Genomic DNA, 16,120 nt, shown 5'->3' with positions numbered 1-16,120 from the left:
CAATACCGCTGTTACGTTGTATGACAGAGCGTATGGTACTGTCTATAACAGCATGATATCATGGGCACAACAAGTAATACTTCCATTAAGGCTTGCTTAAGGCCGGGATAACAGATCAGATCAGATGGTTGCTGCAGGAGTAAAGCTTTATTGATTCGTATTTGCTTGCCAAGAAGAAAAAATAGAGGGCCTTATCTTGCACCACCCACCCCTTACCCCTAAACTTATTTGCCTTATTTTGTTTTAGTACTATTTTGAAAAACATTTAAAAAATAATAGTTCAACTAGCCGATCTACATCAACACGCTATGAGCTTGTAGAGCGGCTATTTGAACTATTTTAAAAGGTTTTTCAAAATAGTAAAACATGACAAATATGTGTATGGGGTAAGGCAATAGCCCCTACTCTTATTCTTTAGCTCGTAGATGTGTCAGCTATGAGCCTATGACAGAGAATATAGAATATAGTTGGTCATACTCTGGCCATCACTTTCATCAATAATTTACTGTACAAAACACTGTTGCAACCTTCTTAAGTGCACCAAAAATAAGCAGAAATTAGTGTTGATGTGCATGTTCATGTCTGTTATTTCAGAGTTACATGTTCCTGCAGCAGAACATTGGTGGATATACACACACATGACAGGACAGTAAATAAGTAGCCTACAGTTATAATTCACGCTGATCTCACCCCTGGTTTACAGTACAGTTTGTTTTACTTACCGTACCGTAGTAGGCAGTATTTACTTTAATGCATATGTATTGTTACCGTTACTGACTTTTTGTTAATGTTTTTCTGTCTGAAATATACTACAGAGCGTGCTAAGTGGCTCTTCAAAGACAAATACATCCTAAAGTGTTATGAATTAACTAACGTAGAAGAAAGGATGGGGCAGTATAGTTGGGCAGTAGTTGGGAAGAAATAGGCCTACTTGGAATTTCCAGAAAAAGCGGAAAATGTCTAAATATACAACCCTGTGAGTCACATTTCATTGCGTTCATGTTTTGACGTTGAGGCTCAGCTGTAGTACATGCCAGGTTGAATGGCTATTTGAAATAAACGATTCTTAAACAGTGGTGAACATGGAATCTGAGCATCACAGTCAGTCATACTGTAAGAAATGGATACATATTTTACGCAGACTGTCAGAGAAGAATAATAACTGCCAACGTCCCTTCACACATATTAGACAGCGTAGGACAGGTGTAGAAGTTTGTGTAAAGATGTGTCCATTCTTTTCACAGGGGTCATAGTTTCTCCTAGCCTATCTGAGGCAGTATAGAGTCCAGAAAGAACAGTTATACTGGCCGACAAGCTTTTAACGTAGATGTGTGTCACCATTCATTCTCATCGCCACTTCCAGTGGCATAGTATTAGTAGAACAAGGAATGTGTTCATTTACATTATATATGTCATGTTACAATGCATTCTCACTCTCAAGCCATGAAACGGGTGACAACATGAGAATGGATGTGACCTTACGCCACGGGACGACGTTTCGGGGGGTATCCTTAACGTCACATGCTGACGATTTTGTTCCTATACGGCTGAAGCTGACTTCGAAACGTTCACCATGGTGACTCACTCGCATAGCAGGCCACTCGCCGGTGCCTCTCATGCAGGGGTCATCACCATGTCGGCTTGTGGTGGACATTTCTGTCAAAATTAAATTATTTCCACGGACATACAAAATGACAATAATAATTATGAGAAACAAAAAGAGCTAGTCTGTAACTCTGAGAGTGTTCAAATGGAACCAAATGCCATTTGGTTTCATTTGTACACTCTCAGAACTAGCCCTGAATTACCATAACAAGTCGGTAACTCTGAGTGTTCAAATGGATGGATTTGTACACTTTCAGAGTTAAGAAGGTACTTGCAAATAAAACATTTGAGAACCACTAGTACTAGTTGGACGGCCGGCCTAATGTGCCATAGTAAATCAGTGTCATACATATTCTGAAGAAAACCTGGAGACTGACATTCAGGAATTGGGTCTTATGATATAAGAGCATTATAATGGTGTGTAAAAAAGAAAATCAAAAATTTGCCATGGACAAGACCAAGTCTTTGCCATGGACACATTTGTCCGTGTACGGATATAGTGATGACCCGTGCTCCTGTGGCTCAAGTCCGTCATTTTAACAGGGTTTTCAGCAGAGCCCTTTCTGCGTCTTGGGTTTGAGAGCGGAACTTCCGCAGTTATCGGGAGTGGGACATCTTAAAACGGCGTGAAGGGTCTAATGCTGTCACTATAGGATGGCTTGAGAGAGAGTATAATGGTTGCATATTATCTTATTGTACACAGATACTGGGAGAGAACAGACATTCTCCATTCAATTCAAGCGGAGGGTAAGATATATTCCCATGTGCAGCAGTCTTTCTCCACATCCACATCCACATGGAATGTTCAGGTGATCTAATCCAGTGGTTCTCAATGTTGTGATCTGGGGACCCCCAGGGGTCCCGGTGGGGGCTCCAGCGGGATTCCCCCAGTTAAAATGATTGATAGTTAGGAGGAACCAAATGGACCCTCTATACACAGGTCTGTAACTTGGAGATCGTACACGTGGTTCCAATTTGTACACTCTCTGAGTTATGGGGGTCCGCGGACTAATGCATACCAAACTAGCGGGTCTTTGAATTTAAATCGTTTGAGAATCACTGACCTACACTACCGGTGTACTGAGGTCATACTCAGACTAGATGAGAAAAAGGAGGCCTTGGCCTGCAGCAGAGAAGAGAGAGAGAGAGTAGCTTCCCCCATAAGGGTAAGACTATACTACTGTTCCCAAATCAATATCTGAAATGCTGTCTAAAGAAACTATAGCTGTTGTGTTGCCAGGAAGTCTAGCCCTCATGGTCTTCCACTGCAACCTCTGTTCTTAAGATGTATTTTTGTACATTAAGGCCATACTCTAAATACGCACATCGGCAGAAAATGTTTAGGACGATGCGCAGATCAGTGCCGTTTCTCCACTCTTGAATTATTTCATGATACTTGTAGCTCACATTGATTTAGATCATCTTGTCTCTCCCCATCCATCTTACAAGCATTTTCTTTGCATCTACTTTGCCACCAAAACGAAAGCAGCTCAGGTTTCAACTACTAAATACATGAACCCTATTCTGGGCCATGTCGCGACGCATTGTGTTTGTAGATACAGTATAAGCCAGGGTTTAAGTGGTTTAAATACAGCAAAAACAGTAGTGATTTTAAACTATAGCTTTCTCTGACCTATATACTATGAATACTATGGTCAACTGCAAGGTGTTACCGATGATACTAATTAGGGGCTCACTGGAAACACTGCTACTTTTAGTGGGTCGTCTCAAAGTGTCCTTGAGTGGGTTCCAAATTGCCCCGTATGGGTGTGTAACTCTGAGTGGTTCCATGTGTATACTCTCAGAGTTATGGGGGTCCTTGAAATTACAACGTTTAAGAACCACTGTACACTAAATGGAACAGAGCCTTAATTATTAGCATCGGAAACACCTGTGAAGGAAGTAGGGAAGGGGCCCGGAAGCTAGTCCGGAAGTAGAAAGAGTTATTCTATGTGCATATAAGCCCATTGAGGATTAGAAGTGTGATCATAAAATATAGTTGGTCCGCATCATGAAGTCAGAATTATGTGACATTGAAACGTGGCGTCATGGACAAATACCCTGGACCACCATAATGGGTTGGTGAGGATCCCCATTATGGCACCCATGTGCCTTGGTCCCAACAAGATACTGCTAAAACTGGAAACTCCCTGCACTACTGTGTTCCAGACATATATATACATGGATATCAGGTGTCCATCCTCACACGAGCTTCATCCTTTACTACATTGACAAATCAGTCATTCTTCCCTTAACGTCACACCAGAGGGTCGGAAATCCCACTATGATGACTGCCGTGTGAATACTGACTCTCTCTCCTCCTGGCTCCTCCATATTACATTTGACTGTTTGTTGATTCTATTGTTCTCTTTTTTTCGTCTCCCTGTTCCTCATCCTTCACAACAGACATTGGCTCATGGGGCCCTATATCGTGCGCCGCCTTACCCCTTATGCCTGAGTGTATAGTTCAACTGGCCCATCTACATGGACACATTGTGAGCTTGTAGATCGACTATTCGAGATCCTATTTTAAATTCCCTGCCTTTGGCGTAGATCTACGCCAATTTAATTATTCTGACCCATCGCCAATTGGTCTTTTATAGTGGTTTTGATCGATCAAGTCGTAATGCAACTCACGTTAGTCTTGGGTTGCTAGGGGATGATGCCAACAACACTGTAGCGTGCCGCGTGCCATCTTGATCGCCGCACACGTCCGCGGCCATCTGTTTCTTTCAATCGCATTTATCTCCAATTCCTTGTCCCAAATGGAATTTCTGGTCAAAACAAGGTTTATTCAATCCATGGCCCATAGTCAACGCTGTGGTCCTCGCAATCATAGTTTCTCTGCTCTCATCGCAGCACCGGACGTGATATGCGACAACACACACACTAGTTAGACAACATAACATACAGCCGCGGATTCTTGGCTCTTCAAAATAAGGGTTGAACAGGGGGAAATCCCTGGCAATACGAGGTGAATTAATTAATTAATCCTGGCGGGGATTGGGTTAAAATGTTTTTACAAAATAGTAAAACATGCCAAAAAAAGGTTTAGGCATAAGGGGTAAGGCTCCTGGTCCTGTCACTCGCCTCCTCCCTCTCTCCCATGAAGGCCATTAGCTCTTAAGTCTCTTGTGTTAGCAACACTTTCCCTATTCCCTCTCTCTCTCTCCACTATCTATCACTCTTTCTTATAGGCATGGATGGCTAATCCTCTCTTCTCTCGCTCCTCCTCTTCCTCCTTTTCCTCAACAAGGACAGCTGCTCTTTGTCTCAGTCTGTTGCGTGAGTCTCACTCTGCCGTCCTCTCTATCCACGTCCCTATAGAGGAGGGACTTCTGGGCCTTGAGGCGGCAGGCCAGCGACATGAAGATGGAGTCCACGTTCTGGCTCTCTCTCGGGTCCTTCGCCGACGTCTCGAACAGCAGCATGTTGTGGGAGTCGGCGAACTTGAGCGCCATGTTGGAGGGCACCTGAGTTCCACAGTATAAGTGTTTAGGGCTGTTTTATGTCAATGTAAACGACTGTCACATGAAGTTATGTGCAAGAGGATCACAATGTAAATAAGTCCTGGACTTTATATCCTGGATTTGTTTTAACTTGCACTATTACTTTTCAACTAAACTAAAGTAAACTACTGTATGTCAGCAATGTGCTGATGCCAATGTAATGTAATATTTTCAATATTTGAATATTTGAATTTAATGTACTCTATTTGTGGAACCTTAAGCATTAATACATGAGAAGCTGTGTTATGCCACTGTACACACTGGGTCAGGACCCATTTGTGGGTCACGGACACATTTGTATGCGTCCCTTTATTTTTGGTTGTAAAGATTTTGTTTTACATTTTTATTAAAAATATATAATTATAAAGAAATAAAACAATATATAAATATTTTTCAGTGATTTCATGAAGAAATCACAGAAAATTCCATGAATTAGAAAACAAATACCGGTATTTAAGAAGTAGTGAAAATAGCCGATCTACAAGCTCGTGAAACCACGTGGTGCGAAGCGCCGCGTTGTGAGTTTGAAGATCAGCTATTTTCACTAGTTTTGAGCTAAAAGGTTTGGGAACCAGTGTGTTATACTACGAGATATGTATATTAACCTAGTGATACCACAGTGTCATAAATGATTATGATTGGAAAGCGAGAGAAAACAAACTCTGAACAGAAAAATACTACTGCTGATGACTGTTTGCTAACTGTAGGTTACAGGTGAACAAGGTGGATACGTTGAGTGAGTGCTGCTGTTATATGGGTTGCTAGGCAACTAGTCGACTATTCAACTAGTCGACTAGTAAATCCACTAGTTGACCTTGTTGGTACTAGTTGACTAGTTGATAAGAAAGAAAAAAAGTATTTTCCCCCCGTTTTTGTAGGCCTCAAGATCAGCTAGATTATAGTCACAGTTTTTAAATCATTAAAACAAATGCTGACCTGTATCTGGTCCACGAGGTCACACTTGTTTCCCACCAGGACACGGGGTACCGATGCCGAAACTCGATGACCGTTACACTCCTGGAGCCCGACGGAATAAACAGAACAAACAATCACGTTACACATGATAACTTTTTTATGTTCCTTTAAAAAACAACAACAACAATGTGCTTATTAACCCATTAAGACCCATGAGGCCGATACTACAAAATGTGGACCGTTTTTGGCCGTGGACCCCACGGTTAAAAAGTTTTTAAAATATATATACGCTTTAAAAAATATAATATATATATTCAATTCAAAAATAGCAGATCTACAAGCTCATAGTGCACCACGAAGTATGTGACACGCTATGAGCTTGTATATCTGCTATTTTTGAATAGTCAAAGTATGGAATAATGGTTAAAGTAAATCTAAAATGACACTGTGGTTTCCCTTGTATTAATGGATTAAAGATAGGGTAAGAGATATTCTTTGGATACAAAAAGAAATAATAATAATCAGTAACAGGAATCTCCCCATCTCTCCAGCTGCTTAAGAAACACATTTCATTTAAGAAATACATTTCCAGGTAGGTTGCCAATTTAAGCTAATCAGGACAGAGTACCCATTCATCAGCTTAAATTTCGTAGTGTGCCAGTTCCAATTTTGTCTGCTCATTCCTTTGTGTCATCATTCCACTTGTTAATCACTTATACGCCTCTCCCCCTGGTTGGATGAAATTGGTTTCCTGACCTGAAAATATATTTTCTGTTTATTAAAGACCTGTTATCGAACAAACACTCCATTTTGAGCATTTACATTTTTAATATTTTCTATCAGAATATTTAACACTTGCATCGTGACACGTGAGCTTGTAGATCAGCTACTTTCGCCATTTGTCACATGACGGCTTATATGGGGCTTAAAGTGGCACAATATTAACTTTTGTAATTAATGAATTACTTTTGTACAGTATGTTAAGACATAACTTCATACAATTGGGGTGGTTGCATAGTCTCCCTGTATGCTCTCATTGAGATGTTTACTGTAGATTGTGACGTCACGTCACGGCTCACCAAGACACAGGATCTGACACGAATTTTGAAATGATGCAGGCAGGCTCTATTAGCTCAATGGTAAAAGTGTCTTGCCGGGAAGCCTAGTTCAAATCCGTGGTAGAATAGTGCAGCTTTTTAATTCTGAGTCAAAGCATATTTGCTGTGTAGTGAGGGGTATTTTTCAAGACAGCAGTAGAGTAGCTCTGAGACTAGAGCATTGAGCAGCCAGGTTTGAAACTGGTTCACTCGGTCACTGGCCCAATCCTGCAGAGTGAGAACAGCTTCACAGGGATCCTACACATGCTCCATTTGAAAAGGTCTGTACATTTCCAGACTCAAATTTCGTAACTAAATGCTTTTAAAATCCAACCGTTAATTTGTGTTCCATTATGCTCCAGAGTCCAGACTATGTAGGCTCTGCTAATATGAGATGTTGCCAAATAATTTCAAGAAAATTGTATCTAGGTACTAGCAAATCAAACTCATACAAATCAATAGTGCCTTTGTCGTGCAACAGTGTCAAGTGGCGAAAAATAGCCATCTACAAGCTCACATCCCACAAGTTGTCACAATGTTGTGTAATGTTATTGAGTTTTTCAACCCCTACAGTAACATAAGTGAATTCTTAGTACATCCTAATATAAATGCACCACGTCTCTGTGTTTAGTTTGTTTACGTGTATACGTACGTCTGTAATCGACATAACTCGAGAACAGTTCGCCCCACCGAATTTGACACACTCGTTCCACACCACCACAGGGAGTGCAGTGCCCGGTGTCAAGTCGGATTGCCGATTGTCCAGAACCAGCACAGCTGGGCTGTTCTGAAGTACAGTACTTCATGTAGCATCACAATCATTTTGACCCCTTTAAAAAAACATTTTTAGATGGGGTCCACAGCCAAAAACACATCAATTTGGAGGTCCTTGACACGAGAATGTTTGAGAACCACCGTCCTAGTGAACTAGACTTCATTGGCCGTTTATAAAGTAATATTGTTGAGAGAGAGGTCTGCACACCGTCTAAATGATCCCAGAACAACATGTATTTATGCATCGGTAAAAAAGGCTGTATACCTGCCTTCGTCAGGTATACTGGAAGCATGTGAAAAGGCAGGTATATAAAGGGAATAGTGGGCAGAGTTGGATTTGGAAGTAAGTTGTCTGTAGGTTGCGGAAGGAGGCCATTTTATAATAAATTCGAATAACCTGTATCCATGTCTGTAGGTTGCGGAAGGAGGCCATTTTGGTGACATCATAAACGAAGACCACGGCGTGCACGTTGCGGTAGTAGTGTTCCACCATGGACTTCCTGAAGCGCTCCTGGCCTGCCGTGTCCCATACCTGCACCTGGAGGTGGAGACCATAAAAAAAGCTATCCAGTCACATAGTAGCCTATGTATTACTTCGTATTTTTTTTCCTTTATTTACCCAGGGTAGTGCGGAGCACAAGTGCTCATTTTCAGCAACGTCCTGCACAAAATACAATAGTGCCACACAAATGTAGCAAACATAGCCGATCTACAAGCTCAAAACTTGGTTTTCGGATATATTTTTTCGATTTAATTTATATGAATCGTGAGAATTACATGTAAGAGTTTTGGACGCAGCAAGGATGTGTACAGTAAATGCTGGTGGCGGTGAGCTGACTGCTGTACCGTAGGCCAGGCTATTTAAAGCAGAAGTCTATTTTAGGAGTAATCATCATTGCTCAATCATCATGTCCCCGTTAGTGTTTTAGTTGTGTGAGAAATGAGCTCGAGAACCCTGCATGGTGTCCCTATTTTGGGACTTGTCATCATAGGATCATAGGGATTGTATACTTTTTCCCCCCTTACAATTTTTCATTCATTCTCATTCATCAACAATTTTATACAATATCAAAAAATAACTATAGTCTATCTGTCACATTTAATGGAAGCACCCTTTACGTCTGTGTGTTGTTTCGAAAATATTGAAGCAATGGAAAGTTGGACAAAACCAACTACATTGGACCCTCAAAATGTCTGCTAAAGCAACTAACTCCACCCCCCTCTCATGGAAGTAATTGACAATATATAAAGTTAACCAACTTTGATGAGGCTGTATTGCTTTGTTTTAAAAATATACGGTTTTCTTAATTTCCTGCAAGTTTTATATTTTCCATTTCCTGAAAACAGTTTTATGAGCGGTGCCTCCCCTCCATTACGGAGCTATGTGTGTCCGTATGTCTGTCTCTGTGTCTGTCTCTGTGTCCGTATGTCCGAGCAGTACACTGTGACTACAATACAGCACAGAGCACAGTATAGACTAGTACATTAGGCTAACTATAACAATAAATGTATAGTTGTGCCGTTCAGTTCACACGGGTGTGATTTTTCACTTTTTTTCATTTTCTACCTTGTACTTAATTGTGTTACAGTATGTTTTGTTATTGTTAGCCTGTATATAATCTTGCGTGGCCAGACTGTTGCCTCTCACAATTTTCAAATGCTTCCGGTCATACAGTCTGGAGCACGGAAGCTATTTTGATGATTAAGGGAGAAAGCGGATGTAAAGCCTTCTCCCCACTTTCGTTTCGTCGCACACAGTTAACCAAATATAAGTTCAAATCAGCAAACTTGCAGCTTATCAGAAATGGAAATGGAAAAATTTAGAGATATTTTTTAATATATTTTTGTGAACGTAATCCGTTAATCGGATTTCGGGAGGTGTAGTTCCAGACTCGCATTGGGAGATTGTGGAATAGTTACGCAAGACTAGCTTGTATAGCACTTTAATTGGCTTCTGTCATTTTAAATATGCTTCATAAAATATACTTTGAGTTGAGTTTGAGTAGTACGGAGTGACTGTTTGTACACCATTTATTTTCTTTGTAATGTGTTGTATAACAAATTAATTGTCAAGTAAATACGTCATGAATGTGACAGCCCTAGTCGACATTGACTAAATGTGAACCTTCTATCCTCAAATCCTCCTCTGTCTGACCAATGACTCAATTAGCTAGTGTTACCATTTGAAAGGGATGAAGCGAGCTAATTAGCATTGGAGTTTGAATGTTGCATTGATGGGACTTGGATCAAAGATATCTCTGTAGCAGTGTTGCCATGTTTGCCAGGATTATTTTTCTGTAAAGTCGCTTGGAAATGTTGGTAGTTTGTGTTTTAACAGTACCAGGGACCCCCTCACAACAAGATTTGTGTTGTTGAAATGTTTCAAAAATATTTAAAAAATATATTATTATTATTATTATTTGTTTATATATTTTTTAAACAGGCTAACTGATCTACAAGCTCACAACGCCTGACACTGTCATATTTAGATCAGCTATTTTCAAATAGCTGTATAGTATACTTATTTATCTTGAAAAATCTGGCAACACTGCTCTGTAGTCAGCTTTAGTTTAGCCCAGAATGGCTCGAATCATTTCATACAAACAGAATTACAGTCTAATGAAGGCCCTTTACTGCATACCGGGATGAAACATCCATGTCTAAGACCCACGGTTGTACTATTATAACATTTATATTTTAATTAATTAATTAATATTATTTTCTGTTGTTTTTTCACATTAAACATCATCATTGTTGTTCATTGTTTAGTCTTGCAATGCCATTGGTCATAATATTTATTTGCATATAAATACCCCCCACAGAGGCATTACGTAAATAGCTAGCCTACTGCAAATAAAGTGCCCTCTTATTTATGTCACTGTGCATACAGTACAGTACAGTACAGTACAGTACAGTACAGTACAGTACAGTACAGTACAGTACAGTACAGTAGCCTACTTATTGCATACAGGCAGCTCGGCAAGGAGTCAGATACTGTAAAAATCATCATTAAACAACCACAAGACTTATACACTATATAGAGCAGGCCTATACTGTGTGTGTGTGTGTGTGTGTGTGTGTGTGTGTGTGTGTGTGTGTGTGTGTGTGTGTGTGTGTGTGTGTGTGTGTGCGTGCGCGTGCATGTATCATGTATGTGTGTGTGCACTCTGTGCATGTTCAGAGCATGTTCATTTTAATGATCAATCAATCGTGTGTTACTTTCTAAATAAAAACTAAGATATGACAATTTTGTCAACAAATCAAAACTAGACGAACATGTTAGGGAGTGACTACTGTTGCGTTGTGAGATCTTCTGTTTTCGGGCAGGCAGGTAGGTACCGTACCGTATACAGTCATTACGACGCCATTGAGGCCTGCCAAAAACATGTTTTTGTTCTACTGATTTAGTTGACTAATACACTTATGCCTATATTTAATACTTGACTAAAACTTAAACATGTCAGATGGCTAAATTTAACTAGGTTTTAAAGAAAAATACATACAATAGTTTTTTCCCTTTTTTTTTTTTTTACAATTATATTATATATATTAAAATATACATTATTCAGAAATGTAAGAAAACCTTATATTTTTTTAAACAAAGCAATACTGCCTCTGCCTCATAAAAGTTGGTATAGTGACTTTATTGTCAATTTACTTGCATGCTATTATTGTTTTGACAAATTATTTTGGGCCCCACTTCACTTGCAATATCCTCACGGCCCAACAGTAACAGTGGGTCCCGGCCCACAGGTTGAGAACCACTGGCCTGATGGCCCATAGAGCTTGGATTTATTTGGATATATTTTTTATCCTTATTCATTCACTTTACTGTTTACATGAAACCGCCATGGAAAATAGAAAGGTAGCCAAAAATCAAAGGCGGATTTGCAAAAACAAATAAAAATTGAATGAGGGAAAAAAAAGGCTGATTTGCATCATAATTTTGTTATTATTAGCCTATTGTGGAGTAGCCTCGGTCCCAGGCTTACTTATGATTGTGGAGAGGTTGAATTGGTTGACAGCAGAATGACTTCATATCGAAATGAAACAAAGAAGCGAAAGTGGCATTCTTCTCTTCTACGCGTTATTTGTGTTGTGTTTTTACCTTAATCGTCTCCCCTTCGATCTCCACCGCCTTCTCCCTGAAGTCGACGCCGATCGTGGCCTCGGTCTTGTCGGGGAAGCTCCCCCCGGTGAAGCGGAACGTCAAGCAGGTCTTCCCCACGTTGGAGTCGCCGATGACGATGATTTTGAAGATGCGCGTCTGGATGCTCGTGTCCAGCGACGCGCTCAGCTCCATGGAGGACGACAGGCTGCCGGATCCAGCGCCGCCGGTGTCGTTGTTGTTGCTCGGCCGAGCATTAGTGCTCCGCGTGGGGGTGTTTTTCCTCGTCAGATCCATGGAGGACGTGAGGATGGTGACATTGTCATTGGGTCGTTGTATTTCTCCTCCTCCTCCTCCTGCCTCGGTGGTGGAGGTGATGAGGATGTCCTCCGGGGAATCGTTGGTCATGATGCCGGGCAGGAGTGATGCTGCGCCAGGCAGAGTGCGTGTGTGACACTGTGTGAGTGTGTGTACACCCGGGTGGTGGTGGTGGCAGGTGGGAGGGTCCGAGGATGATAGGTGGATGGATGAACTGGTGGAGGAAACCCGAGATGCAGTATAAACGGCGATGCGATTCTTTCAAGGCGAAGCGGTTAGGCAGAGAAAGGGAGGACAACAACGCAAGAAGAAAGCATTAAGAATATCATTCTGGAGACTTAGCATAACGAATAATTAATAATTTGGTGACGACTTCAAGCTAGGACACGGCTAGGCTATCCTATACAGTATGTGCACATCACTGACATGCGATTTAATTGACTTTAATATAGCACGCACGCGCACACGCACACACACACACACACACACACACACACACACAGTCACACACACACACACACACACACACACACACACACACACACACACACAGGCTATACTAAAACTCACACAGTAGCATCATTTAGATTTTCTGCCGGAGCTCATGCAGAGAGCTCTGCTTGAAAGACTGAAACAGAAGAGAATAGGTGACATTGTGATGAGGTAGCTCTACTGTGACACAGGTAGACAGAGGGGCGGGGGGGACTGGGGGGTTGAGAGACGAGAGAGACAGACAGTTCACACTGGGGTAGAATTTTCTTTGATTTGGTCGTCATACTGTCATGTGACTTGACCAGCTGATCACATCATGATCACATTCCATATAGCCTCCTAGACCGACAGGGCCATAGGATCACTGGATCAGACCTGACCATGCACATGATTGACTTTAGGGAAAACCTACAGGGATGCCCCTTAGTCAGCTGGTCCAAGGTTATGCACAAACCAGACGGAAAACCCATTGGACGCAACCAGATTATAAGAAAACAAAAAGAAAGCTACCTAGCATACTGGAAAGAGACTACCCAAAACCAAAGTAAAATGGAATGCTATATCACTAAAAGAGAATACCTACATTGGCTGAACTCGGTAAAAGACCCCAAACTTAGGAAAGCATTGACAGACCTGGTACAGACAGACTCAGTGAACACAGCCTTGCAATAGAGAAAGGCCACCACAGACAGACCCTGCTCCCAAGGGATGAAGGGAAGACAGATTATATGCACCCATTGCACACAAAATGTGGTGGAAACAGGGCTACACTTTCTAATCACCTGCCCACTATACCAAGACATCAGAGACACATAGGGCTGTATTTTGCGTGTCTTAAGTACCAGGTCATATTCCCTAACTTGAGTAAACTAAAGACCTGGAGGCGTGATCAATGCTCTTTGGCCACTCAGAATAGCCAATGGCATTGATCACGCCTATAGGTCTTTAGTTTACTCAAGTTAGGGAATAAGACCTGGTACTTAAGACACGCAAAATACAGCCATACTTCCCACAGATTACACACACACAACGTGAGTTTGAAACTATGACCAATGACAAAAAAACTCCCATACCTATTGAGAGAAATACAACAATGTGCAAACACGGCAGCAAGATTTGTGAACTGTTGTGACAAAAGAAGGATAGCCAATGGAATACAACCACCCTAAGGACTATACTATCTGTACCAAGTAGCCTATACCGCTGGACCTTGCACATGTAAACAGAGCTGCTACCTTTAAACAGATGCTAAATCTATATTTAAATAGTATAAAAATAGTATAAAAATGCTGCTATTTGTCCCAAAGTGACTGCAAAGAATTGCTTAACATGTATAATGATGCAATGTGACATATCTCTGTTTACGCTTGTCACAGTGAGGGTCTGTCAGAAAGAGTCATTGGTCACGTCAGTCATTGTTGTTCCCTGACCAGTGGTGGACAATGTACTCAAACTTTTTACTTAAGTAAAGGTATCAATACTGCAATAGGAATACTTTGTTAAAAGTAATAGTCCAGATTTCAACATTAACTTGAGTAAAAGTACAAAATTGGCCTCAAAATGTACTTAAAGTACCAAAAGTTAAAGTAGAAATTGTGCAGAATGTCCATTTAAAGTTTTCAAATGTATAATGATCTTTGAAAATAGCATTGTGAGCTTGCAGATTGTCTATTTTCAATGGACGGTTGAAGTGCATGGATAATGTCAAAATCTACAAAATAACTACTATACTAACTAGTTTTCAAATAATTGTAGTGGAAATGTACAATATTTGCCTCTGAGTAGAAGTAAAACATAGTGGACATTTGAAATATAAGTACAGTAGGCTACTTAAGTCATTGATATTGTCCTAATATGTGAGAGGGGTGTTCTTTTTATTTCATTTACATTCCAGTCCAACTACTAAATAGTCTTTGTTGTCTTTAATAAAAGCATTGACAGTAAAAACAAAAACGCTTGAACTAAGACCATTATATCAGGTAAGTTCAGGCAAGTACTGCCACTAGATGGCAGGCCAGAGCATAATCAAAGTGCTATGATTCACCTTCAACATGAATAAAGGTACTTCAAGTGTTAATTTCTCTATTTGGACATTATAATACAGCCTATATGTGGGACTGTAAATTATTGACAAAATTGTTTAAAAGTATTGGCATCAAAATAGCCCAATAAAAGTACTATTGTGCAGAAATGTCCAATTTCAAATGTTCAAATGTATACAAATCTTTTGAGAATAGCAGATCTATAAGCTCACATGTGTCGCATCGGCGATGCATTGTGATCCTGTAATGATCTCAAATCTACAAACAATTTCAAATAATTGTATAGTGGAGTAAAAGTACAATATTTGCTTTTGAGATGTAGTGGAGTAGAAGTAAAAGTATTGGAAATTGGTACAAATACCCAAGTACAAATACCTAAAAATTGTACTTAAGTACAGTAAATAAATGTACTTATACAAGTACAAGCACGGCACGAAGTGAGCTTACTTAATTATTCTATTTTTTTAAATTGCCAATGCAATGCATCTAAAATGATAAAGGTGCCGGTTTTAATAGGATAACATTCACCACCCTTGTTTTCCACCAAATAATAGAAAAGTAGTGATATCAATTATTATTATTAGTAGTAGTAGTATTGTTCATGTCAAAATGAATGATCCCCATCCGCAGCTGTATGGCTGTTTGTGGATTTATTTTGTTATGTTTTTCTTTTCCTCTTAAAGGTATTAAAAATGTCTTAAAAAGTCCTTCAATTTGTACTTAAGAAATGTGCAGATACTGTACCCTGCTTATTATCCTAATTTTACAAAAGGTATTTATATCGGCTAAGCATGGATATAAAAACAATCGTTCACTCACCCTGGTTGTGTTGTGAGAAGAGATGCTGAGGGAATGTGTGTGTGGCTGGTCTACCACTCGGATTAGCTCTCTGCGGAATCCTAACACACACGCACACACACACACGCACACACGCGTGCACGAGCACTACACACATGCGCGCGCACATGCACGCACCCACTCACACAATCACGCAACAGTCTCCGTCTCAGACACATACACTAACTTGCTTCCTCTATAGCTCCACCATATGATGGTGTCACTGCGCCCCGAAAACATCCGATCTACAAGGTCACACACCTTCGCGATGCGTCGTGACCTTGTAGATCGGGCGTTTCTGCCACGTGACACCGTCGTACGACAACGTTTTAAATGGGAGCTCAAGTCTCACACCCACAGACTCTCTCACACACGGAACAATCCACACGTTCTTTCTCCGTGTGTGTGCGTTCGAACAGTCCC

General features: G+C 40.6%; 1 protein-coding gene across 3 annotated transcripts; it reads right to left on the bottom strand.

Annotated features, from left to right (window-relative positions):
* Window positions 1-132: 132 nt before the first annotated feature.
* Window positions 133-15,806, bottom strand: rab33a (RAB33A, member RAS oncogene family). 3 transcript variants are annotated; one of them, XM_080774206.1, is made up of 5 exons: window positions 15,680-15,806; window positions 12,009-12,540; window positions 8,298-8,438; window positions 6,051-6,131; window positions 133-5,078 (listed from the first exon to the last, which is right to left on the bottom strand). In XM_080774206.1, the coding sequence occupies exons 2-5, from the start codon at window positions 12,414-12,416 to the stop codon at window positions 4,854-4,856; spliced, it is 855 nt and encodes a 284-aa protein (XP_080630332.1). In that variant the 5' UTR covers window positions 12,417-12,540; window positions 15,680-15,806; the 3' UTR covers window positions 133-4,853. The 3 variants fall into 3 exon arrangements, with proteins under 3 accessions (XP_080630332.1, XP_080630330.1, XP_080630331.1); XM_080774204.1 differs by having other exon boundaries at window positions 12,009-12,584; window positions 15,680-15,804; XM_080774205.1 differs by lacking the exon at window positions 15,680-15,806 and adding an exon at window positions 12,897-12,955 and having other exon boundaries at window positions 12,009-12,584.
* Between the last annotated feature and the right edge of the window lie 314 nt (window positions 15,807-16,120).

Source organism: Protomyctophum bolini, assembly GCF_963924005.1.
Source record: "Protomyctophum bolini genome assembly, chromosome: 10".
NCBI classification, from domain to species: Eukaryota; Metazoa; Chordata; class Actinopteri; order Myctophiformes; family Myctophidae; genus Protomyctophum; species Protomyctophum bolini.
Note: the sequence above shows the minus strand (reverse complement) of the source record. Positions and strands in the feature narration are given on the sequence as shown.